The 18,834-nt window shown below is 40.3% G+C and overlaps 1 protein-coding gene across 1 annotated transcript in view; it reads left to right on the forward strand.

The window, feature by feature from the left end:
• Nucleotides 1-599: 599 nt before the first annotated feature.
• The window catches only part of PLA2R1 (phospholipase A2 receptor 1), a 39,120-nt gene continuing 20,885 nt past the window's right edge, over nt 600-18,834 (forward strand). Inside the window, exons 1-11 of the mRNA XM_082284574.1 lie at nt 600-718; nt 3,899-4,282; nt 6,508-6,675; nt 7,764-7,937; nt 9,094-9,207; nt 9,852-9,995; nt 10,977-11,165; nt 12,531-12,688; nt 14,018-14,125; nt 15,764-15,876; nt 17,950-18,119. Coding sequence (XP_082140700.1) covers nt 619-718; nt 3,899-4,282; nt 6,508-6,675; nt 7,764-7,937; nt 9,094-9,207; nt 9,852-9,995; nt 10,977-11,165; nt 12,531-12,688; nt 14,018-14,125; nt 15,764-15,876; nt 17,950-18,119 — 1,822 coding nt within the window. The 5' untranslated portion in view covers nt 600-618. The remainder of the gene's footprint in view (nt 719-3,898; nt 4,283-6,507; nt 6,676-7,763; nt 7,938-9,093; nt 9,208-9,851; nt 9,996-10,976; nt 11,166-12,530; nt 12,689-14,017; nt 14,126-15,763; nt 15,877-17,949; nt 18,120-18,834) is intronic.

Raw genomic sequence — 18,834 nt, forward strand, 5'->3', positions numbered from 1 at the left:
AATATTCGACTGAACACAGAGACGAACAAAATGGAAGATGACAATTATTTTTACCCATGCCAAAACATAAAATGACTTCGAGGTCAAAGCTCACCCAGCTAAAAAAACTAGTCTCCGAGTGGGGCTGGGACAGTGGGGATGCTCAGGTACAAACAGCGAACCTGGGAACACGGACTGTGCTGACGGTGACCTCTCACCGCCAATGTCTCTATGTGTTTTCTGGTTCTTTTTAAGATAAAAGTACTTGGGGTACAGGCAAGAGAAAGTAGCTATTTTCAAATGGAAAATAAGGTTATTACAGAGCGGTTTGTCCGCTTGAGTCCACAGCTCTGACGTGGGCAGACGGCCCGAGCTGCATGAGCGGCATTTCCCATGCCGGCCCGGCCGAGCGGTGTCCGACTCGTGGAACGCCGAGAGCTCGGCGGCGGCTCCGGGGCGACCTCCCCCGCCCCCCTCCCGCAGCCCCACGGGGGGAGCCCGCGGGCCGCCCCCCGGGGCCGCCCCTCCTTCGCCGCCGGGGTGGGATCGCCGCTCTGCCCTCCCCAGGGCAGGGCCGGCGGGTCCGGTCCCGCGGCGGAGCGGAGCAGAGCGGCAGCGGGCGGGCGCAGCGCCGGGGCGATGCCGGCGGTGCGGCTGCGGCTCCTGGCCGGCTGCCTCCTGCTGCTGCTGGGCCGCGGCGCCGCCGCCCTCGGCCGGGACGCGGTGCCTTCCCTGCGGAGTGAGTGACGCCTCGGGGTGGCCCGGGGGTGGGGAGCGGCGCGGGGGGCCCGGGGACTGGGCAGAGCCCTTCGCCCCGGGCGTTCCGAGCCCCGGCGGCTCCGAGCGCTCCGGGACGAGGGGCGGGGGCGGGCGCGGAGCCCCTGGGGACCTGCCCGGCTGGCTCTGCTTCACGCCCTGTGCGTCCTCACTGCTTCTTATTCCGCTGCCCATTGCGGTCCTCCGTGCACCCGGAGGGCATAGGGATGGTTTTTTTACTCATTTCCAGTAAATCCCAGTTACTTTATTATCACATAAGCAATTCTCGCTGCTTTTTTGGAGGGAAGGAAATGGGAGGTAAGGAGGAAGGAAATGAAGCTATCGTGCTCGCCTAGTTTTGTTACAGCCGTTTATTCCCGATTAGCTGTGTTGAGCCCAAGTAAACAGGAACCTGGAGGTACTGCTCAGCAATCAGCTCTTCGTCTGGGGCTGCACATCAGCTCCAGGCTTCGCTTCTGGGAGTATGTTTCTTGTCACCTTGTCCTTGTGTGGAGGGGCCTGGATGTAGGAGAAGCAGATCTATTCCAAAGGCTTTCCTTCACCCATTCAGTTTCTAAAGCATAGTTTATCTCCTTTCTTCTTTGGGTCCTCTGAGGCCTGCAAGTTCACAGAGCTCCATTGCAGCTCTTCATCTGCAGGAGTTTGGGCACAGACCTCTCCCTGACACCAGGAGCTTTGTAACAAAACCCATCTATGTGAACAAATGGATGGTGTAGCTTTGCAAGCTGAAAGGAGGTGAGCGTGGAGGAATTCCCAGGCTTGATGTTGCTCCAGTTGTCTCATTGCCCCACTTGAAGACAGAGCTGAGCTGGAGCTCATGGAGATCTCACTGAGCCTGCCATCTCTCATTTCTTACTTCTGCGGTGAGCTGGCTGTTTCCTGGCAGTCCTCAGGCCAGCACAGCTCTCTTGCCAATTGCATTTTGTATGTGGGGAATGGAAACCACTTTTGGAAGGGGGCTCAAGAATTATGGTCTGGTTGTTCTTGGCACAAGTTGCCCCAGAATGAAAAAGGAACGTTATTCACAGAGATCATCCAGACGGGTTATTTGTGTAGGCTGGGAAAGAACCTTATCTTTTCTCAGCAGTCGTTGCAATTCTTAAGAGCCTTACAGATAAAGGCTTTCAAAGGCTGAGAATCCTTCACCTTTGGGTTGTGGTCTTGCCCCCCCACCCCAGGAAGGTGCTGTATAGGAGATGCTGCATGCTGCAGATGTTGATAAACTTTGTCAAACTCTCAATCCAAGTGTGAATCCCAGTATCCTGGTAAATTAACCTCATTAATCAGTGTTTACTAGTGCTAACATTCCAGTTTTTAGTTATCTAGAAAATTAACTGTGTTTTTTGGTCAGCAAAGATAAGACTGCTGTGGAAAAGACATACCCGTAGCATGAGAGGCAGAAACTCTCTGGCCATGTAGATAGAGACACCTGTGTTGCCCATGGCGGATTGGGTTGGCTAAGAAGGATAAAACCAGTACAACTGCAAAACTTCACTGAAAACTCAAAAGCAAAGGGCCAATCTGGGTGTCTCTCACAGTGTCTGATGGGTTTTCAGTGAGCTCAAACACCTGAGAGCTGTAGAGGTACCATGGATCAAAGGAAACTTACTCACCCCTGACTGGTTAAGGACTCAATGTAGGACAGCTGCCAAGTGCTTGAAAGATGCAATTTCATGTATCAGGCTGTATTTTCACCTGGTGCCAGTCAGAAGGGCTTGCTCCTGCTCTATCACAGACTGCCAATCTTTATAGCCATGGGGGAAACAGCCACTGCTACCAGTGCCACAATCTGCAGTGCCACCTCTCTGTAAGTCATAATGTGCTCTATGCAGAATCTGTAACCAAAACCCTCTCCATAATCTATATCCTCTCTGTTCTGTTTGTTGTGTGCATATTATATTGTTGAGCTGATCTCCTGTGTGCCTGTTACACAGCACTGTCACAGTGCTGCTTGAAGCATCTTCCCTTTTTAGGGCCACACCTAAGCTCAATGCACTAGACTCAGACACAACATCTGGGTGGACCTCTGCATCTCATACTTATTTGTGGGCTATGTCAATTTGAGAGGGATTTTTTATTATCACAGTTAGTGCTTCAGTATGCTAGGTGTAGTGAATTACAGAAATTTGAAAGTATGCATGGCAGAAATTATCATTGTAAAATTTGAAGGCAAAATGCAAGTGCTGCTCAGGTTCTCAACACATAATTTCTTGAAGCATAAAATAAATATCTCACATACAATGTAAGCAGAAGTCCCTGGGTTATTTACTGTTGGATTTCAGAGTGAATCAAGTAGCTGTGCTGTTACAGGCCTACATTTTGCTGATTTCCAGTTCCTCAGCTGCCCTCTTCTTTTTCAGTCTATATGCTCCGTTAAACTTTTGCTCCCAAGACATTAAACAGCTGACTTTTTTCACATACTTACAACATGATGTCACATATTTCAGTGAATTTCTATATGATTCCAAGAAATCTGGGATGTCAGGCTAGCCCCACATCTGCTCTTGTGGAGGCAGTCACACATGATTGAAAAATATGTATCTGATAGGAAAGGCATACTTTAACCCTTGGCCACCAGTTCTCATGGTATAACTAAATCCTACTATTTCTATGTCCTATTGACAATGCAACTTATTTTCTTTCTGTCTCTGTAGTGGCAGAGTGAAGAATGAATATGGCAATGTCAGTCTTAAAATTTTTAGCTTTTACTTTAATTGCATTCTCCAATCTACATTGGGAATTATTTTGCAATATACAGCATGACTTCTTGTAATACTTAAACCTTGACTCCGTTACTGTGACCTTTATTCCCTCTTGGTGACCAGGGGCTTTTTTCTTTAAACAGTCTGATGTTTTTTGGCACCTCTTGTTTTTGTTTGAGGATTTTTTTGGCTATCCAACTTGAGAAATATTACCTGGATTTATTTTTGTGAGCTTGCAACTAGTCCACGTGTTAAAAAAATCAGCTGGCAGTAAATTTAGACCAGTACTCCGTAGTTTTTTGGAGTGTCAGTTATTCTGATGGATATTTTCATTTCTCTTCCTAAATAGCTGCAATTAAAACATTTGGGTTTTGGTACTATTTAATCAATTTCAGTATTTTACAGACTGAAAGTTTGTTGGGTTTTTTCCCCCCCTACAGATAAAGGGATATTTATTATCCAGAGTGAAAATTCCAGCTTATGCATTAAAGTGGACCGAGCTAGCCTTGTTCTGGAAGACTGCAGTCAGCTCTCAGAAAAGATGTTATGGAAATGGGTATCCAACCATCGTCTGTTCAACATAGGCAGCAGTACCTGTCTCGGACTGAACATCAGCAAACCAGAACAGCCACTAGCAATGCTGGAATGTGATTCAAGTCAGTACTCATTATGGTGGAACTGTGATGGAAAAGCCTTAGTTGGTGTATCAGAGTACAAATTAGCAGTTGAAAACAACAAAGATATTGTGGCCAAAAAAAAATCCACTTGTCAATGGAAACAGTATATGTCCTATGATGAAGACCTTTGTGAACACCCATTTCAAGGTAAGAATAAAATTTTGTCATAGAAGTGCAGGTGGGAAATGTTTCAGAAGTTCTTTTGAAGGGAGGTCAGGTGCTTATGATCCCTTCCAGTCTCTATTGCAGTTTGGGACTCAAAGTTTGTGAAGGTTTTTTATGTGCAGTGGTTGAGATGAGCATATCACGTAAGTGATACTCTTTTGTTAAATTGACCCCCAAAACCACCAGTATCTTTGCAAACCAGGAAATGCTCACTTCAAATCACCTGCAAAATTAAAAGGGTTACTAAGGATTTGCTGTTATTATCCTGCAACAGATAAACCCAAAGACAGATAAGAGGGGATTTGGAGTTCCTGTCACTGAAAATCAGTCTGTAATTGCAGTGTGCATGGACTAATGTCTGCAACGTTCAGCACCTGGACTCTGAACATGCCAAACAGAAACATGAAACAGAGATCAGAATTATGATAAATCCTGCTATAGAGCTAGTGAAGGTGTAGAAATGTACATCAAGATTCAGGTCTGCAGACCTGAACAGTTTTCCAGGTGGACAGACTTAAGATAAACCCATCAACTTCAAACAGCAGCAGACAGCCTGTACCTTTACCCCTTCCTCAGCATTTCTGTAGAGGGAGAGACCTGATGTTTGCACAGTGTCTCAGACTGAAGCTGTTGATTTTTCCCACTTGAACTGGGTGTTTGAGTTCTGGATCTGGTCTTTGTGGTTTCCCCTGTAGGTGCAGCTGTGCTCAGCCTCTGCTCTCACCAAACCTCTTCTTTTGGGACCTTTGATAACTGGGAAAGCACTACAGTGCCCAACCTCTTTTTTAAAACCTAGTGGAATTTATGCTTAAGACCAGGCAGAAAATACTGAAATCAATAAAAATTCGTACCCATTTGCTGTGTACATACAGTGAGATGAAAGTAGACCTGGTTTAGCCCTATTGCTGCAAGATCTCAGATGTGAGAAGAGGATCAGCCTTAGGCAGGCACTTGCAGCCTAGTTTCAGGACCAAAGTATTTAATTGCGTTGGCAGAATCTCTTTCACTTCCAGGTTCTATTTTCCACTTCTACCACAGCTCATGCACAGGCAAAGGCAAGCCACCAAGCAAAGGGGGTGGGGGATAGCTACCTTCAAAGAAAAAAGAAAACATATATATACACACACACACAACTGTGGTAAGAGGTCTGTAGCAATTGAATTTGGTTTCTTGCCAGGACTGAGATAATCCCTTGTACCTCCATGGCTGGCAGCACGGTAGCAGGCAGACAGAGAAGCAATCCTGATTTATTTTTTGACCTGTTCCTTGTGTTGTCTGTTCATTCACCTCAGACGGGGATTTACCATGTGTAAACTGCTCTTTTATATGTGCACAGCCAGTCATTAACTCTGGAAACCTCTAGGAACCTGGCAGTATATATTGATTCTGTAGTTGAAGGACTTTGATCTCAAAGCTATCAACGTGCAATCTTTGATAAACTATTTCATTCAAAGAGTGACTGTGGTTCTTTGACCTTTTTTAGAAGCTCTGAGGTTTAGGAGACAGTCACTGAGGTAAAGCTTTTACAACTTTCAGTTGCACTGGATTCTCTCAATATTTTGGTCCTCAAAGTACAATAGGAAAACATTTTGTAAGGCATTGATTGTGGCAACAGATGTATGTAGCATCAATTCTTCAGCTATGTTATTATTCTCCATGGGACACAAACTTGGTTTTGAAAGTGTATTTAATATTCCTTTGTCTTGTACATTTCCTTTCCCAAAGAATGACAAAGAGAATGGAAAACACATTAGAAATCCACTTTATAAAGAGTGGGAGAAGCAGGGGAAATAATGTTAAATTAGTCATCTGTCATAGACTAATAAGTAAGTAGAGTTTGCATCTGAGTGTGTACTGATTTAACTAACTGTTGTTTTATGTAGTTGTTCTGACATGTAAATGCAGACTTTGTGTTAATTGATCAGATTTTGGGGGTTGTGGTTTTGTTTGGGATTTTTTTTGTCAATGGAGTAAGTTACAAGATTGTGCCTCGTGACAAATTTAATAAATTATTATTTCCAGATTCTGTTTACTGAAATTATGCTGCTCATGCTTGTAATGCTGTGTTATCAATTATAAATTAAAATTCAGAATGAACTGTAAACATTTTATTTTTATCACTGCTATTAAAAACAGTAATAATGATGTGGGGGAGAAAAATTTTTGTGGTCTGCATTCTTTTAATCTCTGCATTTTATTTTTTGCAGAAACATACACCTTGCTGGGAAATTCTTTTGGTTTCCAGTGCGTTTTTCCATTTAAATATAACAACAAATGGTATTATGAGTGTACTAGAGATGGAAGGGAATCTGACTGGTGTGCCACAACAACTCACTATGAGCAAGATGAAAAATGGGGGTTTTGCCCAAATGCTGGTAAGATGTTACTTGTCTTTGCTCTCCCTCCTCCATGAGTTTGTTCTGTGATAGTAATACTAGGCCGCAGTCTGGTTTTGGATTACTTCCCTTCTGTTAGAGAGGAGGGTCTCTTTAAAAAACACAAAGGAAGACTTTAGCAAATTTATTGTAATTTATCCTGTTCGACCTTTGGAGACTTAAGTCCTTACTGCAACAGCAAAACTACAGGGGGTAGCAGAAGGACCTTATTCTGTGCAGCCCATTGAGCTTACCCTGCAGCCAACCCCCTCTGTCCTAGTGACACACAGGCAGCTTTTGTGGAACACATAACCTAAGGGTCGCTCTTGCAAAGTCACGGTCTGCTTTTGACTGCATTGTATCTTGCACATTCCTTTTCTTCTGTGCACTGCTTGAATATGTCTTGGGCCTAAAAAGTAGTATTTTAAAAAGTACTTCCTGTTGAAAAGATTTTGGATGTATAATCTTTGTGAATATTCCAGGTTCTTGCGTAAATAAGCAAAACAGTATCTCCTATCAGTAGAAGTGGTTTGAAAATGCCTTTCCTGATCAAGCTACATTTCAGATCTCTGCTCCAAAGCATCTTAAAAACAGCTGTAAACGTGTCTTTGTAGTGGGTATTTCTGGGCAGCCGTTAAAATAGATAGTATTTGCAGCCTTGCTTATCCTTTTAATTATAGGAAGCTTATTCTCTTGAGTACAAAGTCCAAGGAGATCCAGTGACTGTTGCTTCACGAGTTGGGTGAGGTGTTCACAGTTTGAATATTTCAACATTCAGCTTTAGAAACAAATGATTAGTCAGAATAAATTAAAATGTAGCTGTGTCAGCTTCATGAGACCTGTGAAAATCATCACCAGCTGCAGATCAGCTTCCAAGTATTTTATCAACCATATGAAATTTGGAGCAACATTTTATTTCATTAGTGCCCTATTTCCCTATGTGCTTTAACAAAGGAGCAGGAAAAGTGATCATAATCGTGCTTCCATTGGGATACTGCTGTCATTAATTTATTAAATTGTTCAAGGTTTTATGTTTCTGGTTGGTTTTGGAGTCTTGGGCAGTTGGTGACGAGTCTGTTTTTGAGTAGAGAGTGGCTGTGACGTTTTCTGGGAGAAGAACCCCGACACACACATCTGCTACCAGTTCAACCTTGCATCTGTGCTGAGCTGGAGTGAGGCTCGGGCTGCTTGTCAGCTGCAAGGAGGGGACCTGCTCAGTATCACCGACCCTGAAGAGCAGAACTACATAAGTAACTTAAGCAGTGAGTAGACATTTCTCTGGGGACCTTGTAGGAAACCTGTAGTTAGATTTCTTCCTTACCTGTGCAAAGGGGTACGCTTTGGACCCTAATACTCTGTGTGATGTCTCTCCCATTGCTGCTTGTGGGGGCTTTGCCATGTAACACACCTCAGTAGAGCTACTTGAAAGAGCAAGGACGAAGGTAAGTTCCCACCTTAATAAACTGAAGTGCAGAAGCGATGGTATGTTGTTTGTTACATGAGGATGTAATTTGCTCAATTCTCCCTCCCCACAGAGATTCCCATTCATCCTGCAGCTGTGGTTAAGGAGTGTGTTTGTTTCCTTTGGAGGATTATACATGTGTTTACCTTCTCTGCAATGTACCTTGATGTCCCTTTCTCTTGCTAAGTTTTCTTTGTAAGCCGGACTTCACCAAATGTGAATGACAGAACACTTCTGCAGGGTTGACGTGAACGTCTTGTATGGGGAAAGTGCCAGCTCTGTTTTTATAAATGGATGTTACTTCTCCTCTGATAAGCAGTTTGCTTTTCCTCTTGGAGCAAATGTCTCAGGCAAATTGTGCAGAGCCTTCTGAGAGCTCTTTCATGGGTGTTTTAATGTGCGTGGAAAAGATCAAGTGGAGGAATGGGTGGTGGAGCTCTGATGCAAAGGTTGCCTCAGGTTTCTCATCCATTGCTTCCCACTATTGCTGGTTTTCAATTGAAGGATATAAGCTAAAAGGAAGTTTTAAAAATTATTTCATTAGCTTTTTGATATGCCTGCAGGGCTGTAAAGGCTTCTGAAAGTTGTTTGGTTTATGGAAAGCTGAAATAGGCTAGCGTTTATGTAAACAGGCTAGCATTTATGTAGCTCCTTGTTCTAGATTGAACTTCTAAGGTCAGCAACAACTTGTGCAGGAAAGGTTTGCAGGATGAGTGGCTTTTGAAGGATTTCAGGTTTCTCAGTCTATTTCTTTTCATCTCTGTGTTGATTAACAAAGTAACAGACTTTTTCTAAGGACAGAAGAAAAAGCCAACCAGCCTAAACTTTCTGGAGACTGCTTTGAAGTTTTGTTTTATTCCAGTTGTAAGAAGTCAGGACAGCAGGTCTATGCCTGTAGATATTTTAAAGCTTGAGGAAAGCATGCAGTATTACTTTGTTTATTTTTTCTGTTTCAGGGCAGTTAAATACCACAGACATGATGCTGTGGACAGGCCTGAACCGCCTGGATGAAGACGCTGGCTGGCAGTGGTCTGATGGAGCACCTCTAATGTTTGTGAACTGGAGAGCAAGTACTTGATGTTCCTCTTGGATATGTTACAGCAGCATAATGAGATGCTCTCTATAACCACAGCTTGATACAACGCTGCTGTTCCTACAGCTACGTTTGAAAGTGGAATTAAGTGAATGAGTGCACTTTTTTTTTGGTAGAAATACTTATCCATATTCATGAACTGAAAACCCTTCTAGGGATGTAACATCAAGTGAGATCGATCTGTTCAAAGTATTAATGGTCTAGTCCTTTTGTCATTTACTTTTAAAGATGTTTTTAAGGGTTCCAGTTGCATATTTAAAAACTGTACCTACTTTCATGGAGGAAAGGAGTTTCAATTTGTTTATGCTAGCAAGCTTAATTAACATTAGCACATGAACATAAACTTTATGACTTGGTTTGCTATATTTTGAAGTCTGTCCACCAGCAGTTGAAGACATTCAAGCTTGTTTCAGCCTCTCATCTGAGAGCAGCAGCCAAGCACGCATGTAATTCATGGTCAGTGTTCAACTGCCCATAGTACTGGTGTAATATTACTAGAAGTTTGGGTGTGCAGGGATGTTTATCCATTAATTCAGGAAGATGCAGAGGACCTCATGACACCATTTTAAAACTATGAACTGATTTTTTGTAATTTTGTGCTTCTCAAAAATGTGTTTGCAGATGTCTCTGATAAACGTTTTAAAGAAAATCATTGTGCAGTGATTAATCCAAGATTGAAGTATGGCTGGAACAGTTACCTATGTGAATCTGGATTGCCTTTTGTATGCAAGAAATATTTAAATAAGACAGAGCATGACAGGCTGGGTAAGTCTCTCAGTGTTTACTGTATCCTGTTTGTGAGTGTGCAAGGAGAGCAAGAGAAGCCACCTGACTATAAAGGCAGCAAAACAGGATCACAGCTGCACTAAATGTGTGGGTTTGCTAGTTTAAGTTGAATACTATTTACTTTAACTGATGTAATAATACTTTCTTCTGTTTAAATTCAGTCATTGGAAACACATTGAGAGTCTTAGAACAAACAGGTAATTTTAATACAAATAGCATTTACTTGATTCCTTACACCATCAGAATGCTCATTCTCCTTCATATTACAGTAAAAGCCCCACTTATGAGTTGCAAAATAGGTTTTCAGTGTGAATGGAATTAACCAGTGGCACACAGAGAAGAAAGCTGTATAAATGCAGCACAGAATTTTCAGGTTTTTTATGATGTGCTGTACTTTTGACATACTAAAAAAGCATTGTACTTCAAATGTTTATACAATGAGTATAGGATACGTAATACATAGAATGAGTCAGGCTCTTGTTCTGTGAGAAAGTTAAACACAGAATTGAGTTTATTCTAACCCAAATTTTCGGTTTTGTAAGAAATATATGGGTTCAGCTCCTTCCTAGCAACTTAAAGAAAGTTTAGCAGCCTGTTTCAGGTAATAAGGAAACACTTATCCAAACTTTCTATAGGTAATGCATCTGAAAAAGCTTCATCTGTCTTTGAATCAGGTTCAGAGGTAATAAGGGAGATAAACTGTGTTTTAAACTGAATTAGTATTTGCACTAGTCCAGCAGCCCAAACAGTTCAATCATCAAATAAAGTGGAAGAAATTTCAGTTTGCTTGGTAGGTGATGATCCATAGAGCAGGAGTTTTGGCCTCCTTAAGTCGTCTTGGACAACTCTGTTTTCAACATTTGAAGATTTAAAAAAAAAAATCATCTCTGAATGTGTTATGAACATATAAGCTTGGCAATTCTATCTAATGTATATGAACTTGGTGTGCTCATTTAAAAGATACATGGAAGTATTATGCCACTCGTTGTGACGCTGGTTGGTACCCACACAATCGCAACTGCTACAGACTCCATAAAGAGGAGAAGAGCTGGAATGATGCTTCACTCTCATGCCAAAGTGAAAATAGCAGGCTCATTAGTATATCCTCCATGGCAGATGAAGAGCTGCTCCTTAACTTGCTTGAAAGTGGTGAGTTTGGGGAGTTCAGGTGTGTGGTGTTTCTTGAAATGTTCTGTGGTGCTCTTCTGTGCAGCTCTTTGACATTGTTAGCCATCTAAGCACTGTATTACATGGCACACCCAAATTACGTTTGCAAAAAATGAAATCATGTTGCATTCCCATTCTAGGAGTCTTAAAAATGTATAGAGTCACCTTTTCCAGTAACCATTCTTTAAATAAAGATAGGAGTCCACGAAGCAGACACAGTGAGGCCATAGTAAACATGCTAGCTTTTGTCCTTTCCTGTTCTTGCCTGGTTCCTTGCAAATTGTTGCAAAATATTCAGTTATCAACCTTATACTAGAGTTGTGCTTGGAAGCAAAACCAATTCAGTGTATCTTTTGCTTTCAAGCTGGCCTCTTCCACACTGCAAAATTGCTGCTGTTACTATGAGGGCAGAGTCCACTTTGATGTCAGCAGGGCGTATCAAAGCAGTTCTGCTGGTTCACATTGTCCTAAGAGGTAGCATAATTACACAAGGAAATTAGTGAACAAAAGCTCTTTGATGCAGCAATGCCAATACTTTTGTTGTCATAACAGCAGCAAAGAAAAGTTAGTATTTTCTGCCTGCAACCATTATCTACCAGTGTACTGGCAGAGCTGCACAGTTAGGTTGAGAGTTTGTCTCCCAGATCTGGGGCACAGTGACATGCAGAGATTAGGAGATTAACCTCCATGTCATCTTCCTCACTTCTATTAAGACCCTCCATAGATACCAAATACCATTATTTGCAGGGATGCTGTAATGGATAGATGTAATTGTTCTCAACTTGTATTCAGCTTCAGTCTGCTGCTTCTCTCCAGCCTGCTTCAGGCTTCTCTTCAGGAGAAGGGCTTACATGCCTGAGAGCCCGAGTGCTTTTTCTGCTTTTTCTCTGGTCAAATACGACTTTACATCAAACTGCAAGCCTTGTTTCTCCTACGCTTGTCAGACACTGGTTACAACTGTGCTGTCACTGGACCCTATAAACTCTCAGAGAAACCTAAAGCTGAGTGTGCCACGGAAAATTATATGAAGAAATATTTCACTTCCATGTCAGTTTTTCTACCCCATGCACTTCAAGAAAGTGCATATGCTCTTAATTTGCATTTTTCAGGATTGTAAAGCCTATTATCATGTATGTTGATCTATTTTTGAAATTTTTTGTTTTTCAAGAGTAGTAGAACATAGTCTCATCAATAAGGTTTCCTAAAGTTTATACAACTTTTTTTTTTCATGAAAGGACATTCCTATAAAAACCCCATGAATAATTTTTAATGGTGGTGTTGATGTTAAAGAAAAAACAGGCTTTGTCACTTCACCATTAAAATCTGAACTCACTTACTCTTTTACAGAAAATATAACAGAGACATGGATTGGATTATACAATAATAACACCCCTGTTGTTTTTGAGTGGTCAGATAGCACCCCAGTAAAATTCTCTAACTGGCACAGACAAGAACCTAACACCTTTCAAAGAACAGGACAACTCTGTGTTTCAGCACAAGGACATGTAAGTTCTCTTTTTAAAAGAATTAGGCACTTTTTTTTAGCTCATAATATGCTGTGCATACTTTTTTAAACCACGATCTGGAGTATGACTTTGTTTTTTGATTCCCAATGTAGTGATGTTATGATAAATGCAGTGCAGCCTTTAGAAACCAATGCATTTTGCTGTGCTGATGCACAGAAAATTAATCACAGTTTTTGAGCTTATGTTCAATAAAAAATGCTACATATATAAAGCCTGCCAAATGGAAGAGAACAAATATGAGTGGGTATTTTGATAAAGTAATTTTAAATCCAAGTAGGTAATTATGTGTATTGTAATTTATGATGCATAGGTTCTGGCCTTGAAAGTTTCAAATTCATGTTTTGAAAAACTGTCAGCTGTGCCTCTATTATCTTGGTGTAAATATCTATAAATTTTATGGAGCATCTTTCAAAATCATAGTAGTCTAGGTCTACATAAAAGTATAGAAGTTGACAGCAGGAAGATTGACACCAAATCAGTCAGGGGTTGTAAAACAGGGAATGATGTTAAAGCAACACTGTCCTGTCTTGTTGGTATTCATGGCACTGTCAATTCTTTTGTAGTGTGGTCATGAGTTTATTTTACTTTTGCAATTAACAGTATTTAAATTCACTAATACATGACTTGCATAAGTAGCACCATAATTAAAAATTTATTTTGCTAAGTATGTTCTGAGCGTGAAAACTGTATCAAGAAGAGTTTCTGCTGTCTCTACAGTAGTGGGTCCAGGTTGCAATTTTTAACTTGGGGAAAGGCAAGAGAATTACAATGACTGGAAAATGTGTGTTCCTATTGGAAGCAGAAAATAGGACTTTGGAACAATTGGGGTTTTAGATTCCAAAGTTGTATTTTACTCAGCTTGCAACTGTAAACAAACGAAATGTAAAATACAACGGAAAAGGAGGTTCAAGATAAAATTTTTCAAGCATTGTTTTTGATACATGTCCAGTATATACAGATGTGTGAAAATTATATGATACAGACATTGTAATATCTTGAGTAAGGGCTGCTCAAATACGAAGAACTGTGATAGCTAGAAAGAAAAGTGCTCTGGCATGGCCATAGTGTTAGTTGATTAAGATGCTTTACATCCTGAACACTGATTCAGAGACAAACCTTTTGTATGATTGATTGGAGATGTCCTGCTGATAGTATTGGTAGAAACAAATGGATAAGTAAATGGAGTGAGAAAAATTACTTATTTTTTAGTGAAGAGTTAAAAGAGGAAGAGAGAATGTAATCTAATGTTTGTATAGATATGCTTGAGAATATGGGTATATACAGAATATATTCCTTTTTATTCCTTAGGAGGGACATTGGAGGATTAAAAAATGCGAAGACAAATTTTTCTATATTTGCAAAAAAGCAGGTGAATTTAATAGTGTCTCACCTGAACTGGAATCGAGTTGTCCAGAGGTAAGTTGGTTTGTGGTTGTTTTAGAACTATACTAATGACATAGAATCTTATAGGTAGCCTCTAAATACAGCTACAGAACCTATGGATGCAAATAGAGAAATAGTTTTAGGTTGTCATATTAAAGACATGCATGTTTTGCTCGGAAAAATCTCATTTTTTGGTTTAAAAATGTGTAAACTAAATTTTAATGTAAGATTAAAAGCCTTCACAAGATGCCTTTCATGGCTTGTTGTTTCATCAGTGGTTGTGACCCAAGTTCCTATTTCTTTCTAGATCAAAAGTGAAGCCCTTTTGTCCACCATCTGTGTAAATAATGGCTGTTATATGATGCCTCATCCCCACACATGGTTTTCATACATTGAAATGGAATGTCAGGGTGAAAAACAATCCGTTTCATTGACATGGAGGGTGAACTCTTCCACTTGTACACTAGCATTCCGTTTGCTTTCAAACACAAACGGGAAGGAGCACAGCTCTCTAACTGGGACATTGCATCATATTTTCAGGCATTTAGGCTCTGCATTCTGGTAGTAAAAGGAAGTGAGTTAAAGTATGGCTTTATTTGCCATCAGTTCCTTTTCACAGTGTGGAAAGGAGAAACTTGTTGAATTTCTGTTATATTCAAAACTGTGGAGGAAAACATCTCTCTTCTCTAACCTGCTTTACTATTTAGCTCATTGTTTTCCCTTTTTAAATTTCCTGTCCTGTTTCTTGAGAAATGAAGAAATGCAGCCAGTTCAGTAGAATTATAAGAAGGTTGAAGCTGAAATGTTTGGATTTCCCCAGATGTAGAGTGTCCAGAACCAGAGTTCTTGTCATAATATTATGGACACTATTGCTTGATTCCAGCTTAACATTTCCAAAAGTTTAGGGTGAATGCGTTTATTTCATTTGGACCAATGTATTCCATCACTCAAGAATTTTGTGTGTCATTAGTGTAAGAAAGGTTTGTCACAGTCCTGACTGGGTGAAAAATGTGCAGAGCATCAAGGTTTTCTTGACAAGCTGTAGTCAGCAGTTTCACAGCACTTCAACTTCTTCTCAGTCCTGTGCGCCGCAGGATTGAGTCTCAAGGTATTGAGCCACTGGTCTTAAGTATTTTAATCTGCTCTGGCAAACTTCTACTCAGAATAAATTTCTGCTTTTTGATGTTTCACACCCTGTAAAAACATTTTCTGAACCCCCTTACAGTCCCTTGGCTTTTATCCTTTTATTTCTAACATGCAAAAAGTTACATTCAACTAATCAAAAGACTGATAGAGTGTATTATTTCTTTATTCTCTTGCTTATTTAAAACATTTAATCATAAGACCAGGCAGATACTGCTGCATGAACTCACACCAGCAGAACTTACACCAGTCCAGGTGGTGTCTTTTGGACACCCGGGGGGAATAGTGTGAAATAAAAGGCTAATAATGAGATGAAATGAGGCTGGCTGACCACTGACTCAGTGTTCTGGCTCATCTGATATCCACATTTCGAGTGACATTGAGGGTAACTGCTCTTCAACCATGGTAGGAAAGAAAAGGTCTATAGGGATGCCAGGGATCAGCAGACAGAAGGTACAAAAGGGGAACAAGTTTTTAACAACTACACAATACTTAATAATCTATAAAATAATGTTCATTTCTTTTAAGGGATGGGAAAGACATGGTGGATATTGTTACAAAATCGACAGTACCCCTCGAAGTTTTGAACATGCTTCCAGTGGTTATTTCTGCCCATCTGCACTTGTATCAGTAACAAACAGGTAGTTAATCCTATTAGACAGTGTGAAGATACCTCTAACAAGAGCTATTCTAACTTTATAAAGTGTTGCATGGCAAAAGATATTACCATAGTGACATAATTTTTGCTTGTGAGGTGAGCATAATTACTAACACTGGCTAAAATCAAGGGTGTGTTTTGCTTTAATTTTTAATTGAAAATAAATTTAGTAAAAAGCAACTGTTAGGCTAATAAACACTTACAGCAATGTGTACACCTGGGCATGCAGGAATTCAAAGAATATGCTTTCTACAGGGGTTTGTAACATCTTTAAGAAACTTCATTGGTGTACTTGGAAGGTGTACTGAAAAATGAAAACATACTTTTTATAATGAAAAGATACAGAATTTTAATCCAAATCAATTAATGTTTTATAAATCCTTCTATTAATGTATTCATTTTATGTGAGTTCTCAGCAAACTCTTAGGGTAAGAGAGAGAATGTTTGAAAGCGCTTGTCGCTGTTTTTCCATGCCTTGTTCTTATTTACCTCTATTCCAGCTTTAGCAAGAGCTTTCTCCTCTGCAGATGTGTGGATGCTTGGGTTCTCTCTGCTCTCCTCGTTATTTACCCTTCATGTTGGCTTTCCATTAGAGTTTGACATACTGATAGATAAATTACATAGGTACTTTAACTGCTGCATATTTATTGTTAAAAAAAACCCAAACTATCAAAAAAAGCCCAAACCCTAAAAGTTTAAGGAGGAAATGTCTGCTCCCTTTAGACTAGGAGAAGCAGACACCAGCAATCAGATGAATAGTAGGTAGTTTTTTTGGAAAACACTGGCTACCCTACATAAGGACTTACATCAATGGGAATTTGTCCTGCCAGCTGGTTTCAGGATTGTGCACAGGGCGTACAGCACTGAGCTGCAGTGCAACAGTGGTCCTTTCAGGGAGAATAAAGGACAAATTCTTGCAGCTGAGCATTGGCAGCTCAAATGTGGCAGGGAGCTGAGGGCATGCTGCTCATCACTGGAATCATGTCTTCTGTCTTTTTCTGCTTTTTTATTTCTATTTTTTTCCCTTCTGGATGTAGCCATCACTAATTATGATGTTAGTTCCCAGTTCCAGTTAGCAGCAGTGGCGAAGAGTAGCAAAAACATGGTTGTTAGTGGTTTTGTTAAATTACTGCTGAGGTTTGTTGTTCTGGAGTGAAAACTGCAAAAACTTTTCAGTTATTGATCCTAAAATGTTCATTAGATAGTAAGTTGTAGAGGAAGGAGAGTAGACATAAAAAGAGAACATACAAAGGAAATGAAAATTAAATACAAGTTCTGAGTCACTCACAGTTTTACAGATACATTCAGATTTTACACTAATGTCACCCTTATGGTACTTAGCCATTCTTTTCAAAGGTTGTGAAACCAAAAAGTCGAGTAAGTCTTCATCAAACTGGGAAACTGATAGGCAGCTGATTAAATGTGCTCATAAACGGAAACATTTTTGTGTAATCCTATACCAGTTATATCAGAACTAATTGCATTTAAGTGACAATTGGATTACTATACACAGCAATTATAACTTGCAAAGAGGCGCATATTTCTCACATAACTTCAGTGAAGAAATTAAAGAGGAAAAATGTGATTCCTTGTAGTCAGTTCAGCTGGTCCTTTGAGTCCTTCAGATCTGGTTTCTTAGTGCTGGTTTGTGTATCTGCTGGTTTCAACAGGACACTTCTGTGTGGAGATTTTTCTTTTCTTTCTTCTGGAGCCTTTTCAGACCCCACTAACTTTTTTTCTTCATACAAGGAGTTTCTTGTTTTTATTTGCATATCATTAATACATTCTGTCTTTATGTCTCATAATTTGAGCATTGAGGTTATAAGATCTGATTCTAGTGTTTCTTTCTCACGTGCTGAAAAAAATAGGGAAAAATTGTGGCTTGTGCTACAGATTTGTGCCTCAAGTTCCCCACAACATTCTGTAGAAAAAATTAAGTACCTCTATTATATTTTTGTCTTCTCAGATTAATTTAAATAATTTCATGAGAGCTGTTCACTAAAATACCGCTTTACCTATTTTATTCTAAAAACTTTATCTTCATTATTTTATTAAGGTTTGAGCAAGCTTTTATCAACAGTATGATCCGCAGCATGGTAAAATCTGAGAGAACTTATTTTTGGATAGGATTGCAAGACCTTAACAACACAGGAGAATATGTTTGGCTAAGTGCAGCAGGAAAGAATCGCTCCGTGAGCTACACGAACTGGAACAAGTACCAGCCACGTGAGTAGCATGCTGGTAAAAAAAGCAATGGCTTGGAAACTGGGGAGTGTGCTCTCTTCCCCATGGCACCAGTGGCTTAGCAGGGACTAAAGACTGCCAGTCCTCTCCTCTCTGCCTGGCCAAGAGAGCAGAGAGATAAACTTAACTCTGCTGTTGGCTCCATAACTTCCTACCATGGATTGAATTAGGTGAGTTGGCAGTTGTGGAGAAGCTGGAGCTTCCTTCCCAGCTTTCCACCTAGGTGCTGTTATCCTGGGTTGTGGTGGGATGCTGGACACCACTCTTCCCACGTGAGGCAAGGGAAATATTAATCTAGTGTTTCTTTTGTGTAATCAAATGCTGAAAAAAATACTGGAGAAGAATTGTGGCTTATGCTACAGACTTGTGCCTGAAGTTGCCCACAGTTGGGCCCTCCTTACAGACACAGCAAATCCCTGAAATTCTTCTTGTCCCATGAGGTGTTTTTCACACATTCCTTTAGGAACTATAATACATTTGTTGTATACACCATATTTTTTTAAAACATCAAAAACCATACTTGATGTTTTCCATACATTTCTTTATGAATTTTTCAAGGATTTCTTGAGATTCCCAGCAACAGGTCCTAGAAAAATAATGAATTTTATTCAGTAAAACTCACAGTTTGAAATTTGCATTTTATATGAAAAATAGGCCAGCGGTTGCCAGATACATTTCTGTGACTAGCAGCATCGTG

The sequence above is a fragment of the Coloeus monedula genome, assembly GCF_965178545.1.
Source record: "Coloeus monedula genome assembly, chromosome: 7".
NCBI classification, from domain to species: Eukaryota; Metazoa; Chordata; class Aves; order Passeriformes; family Corvidae; genus Coloeus; species Coloeus monedula.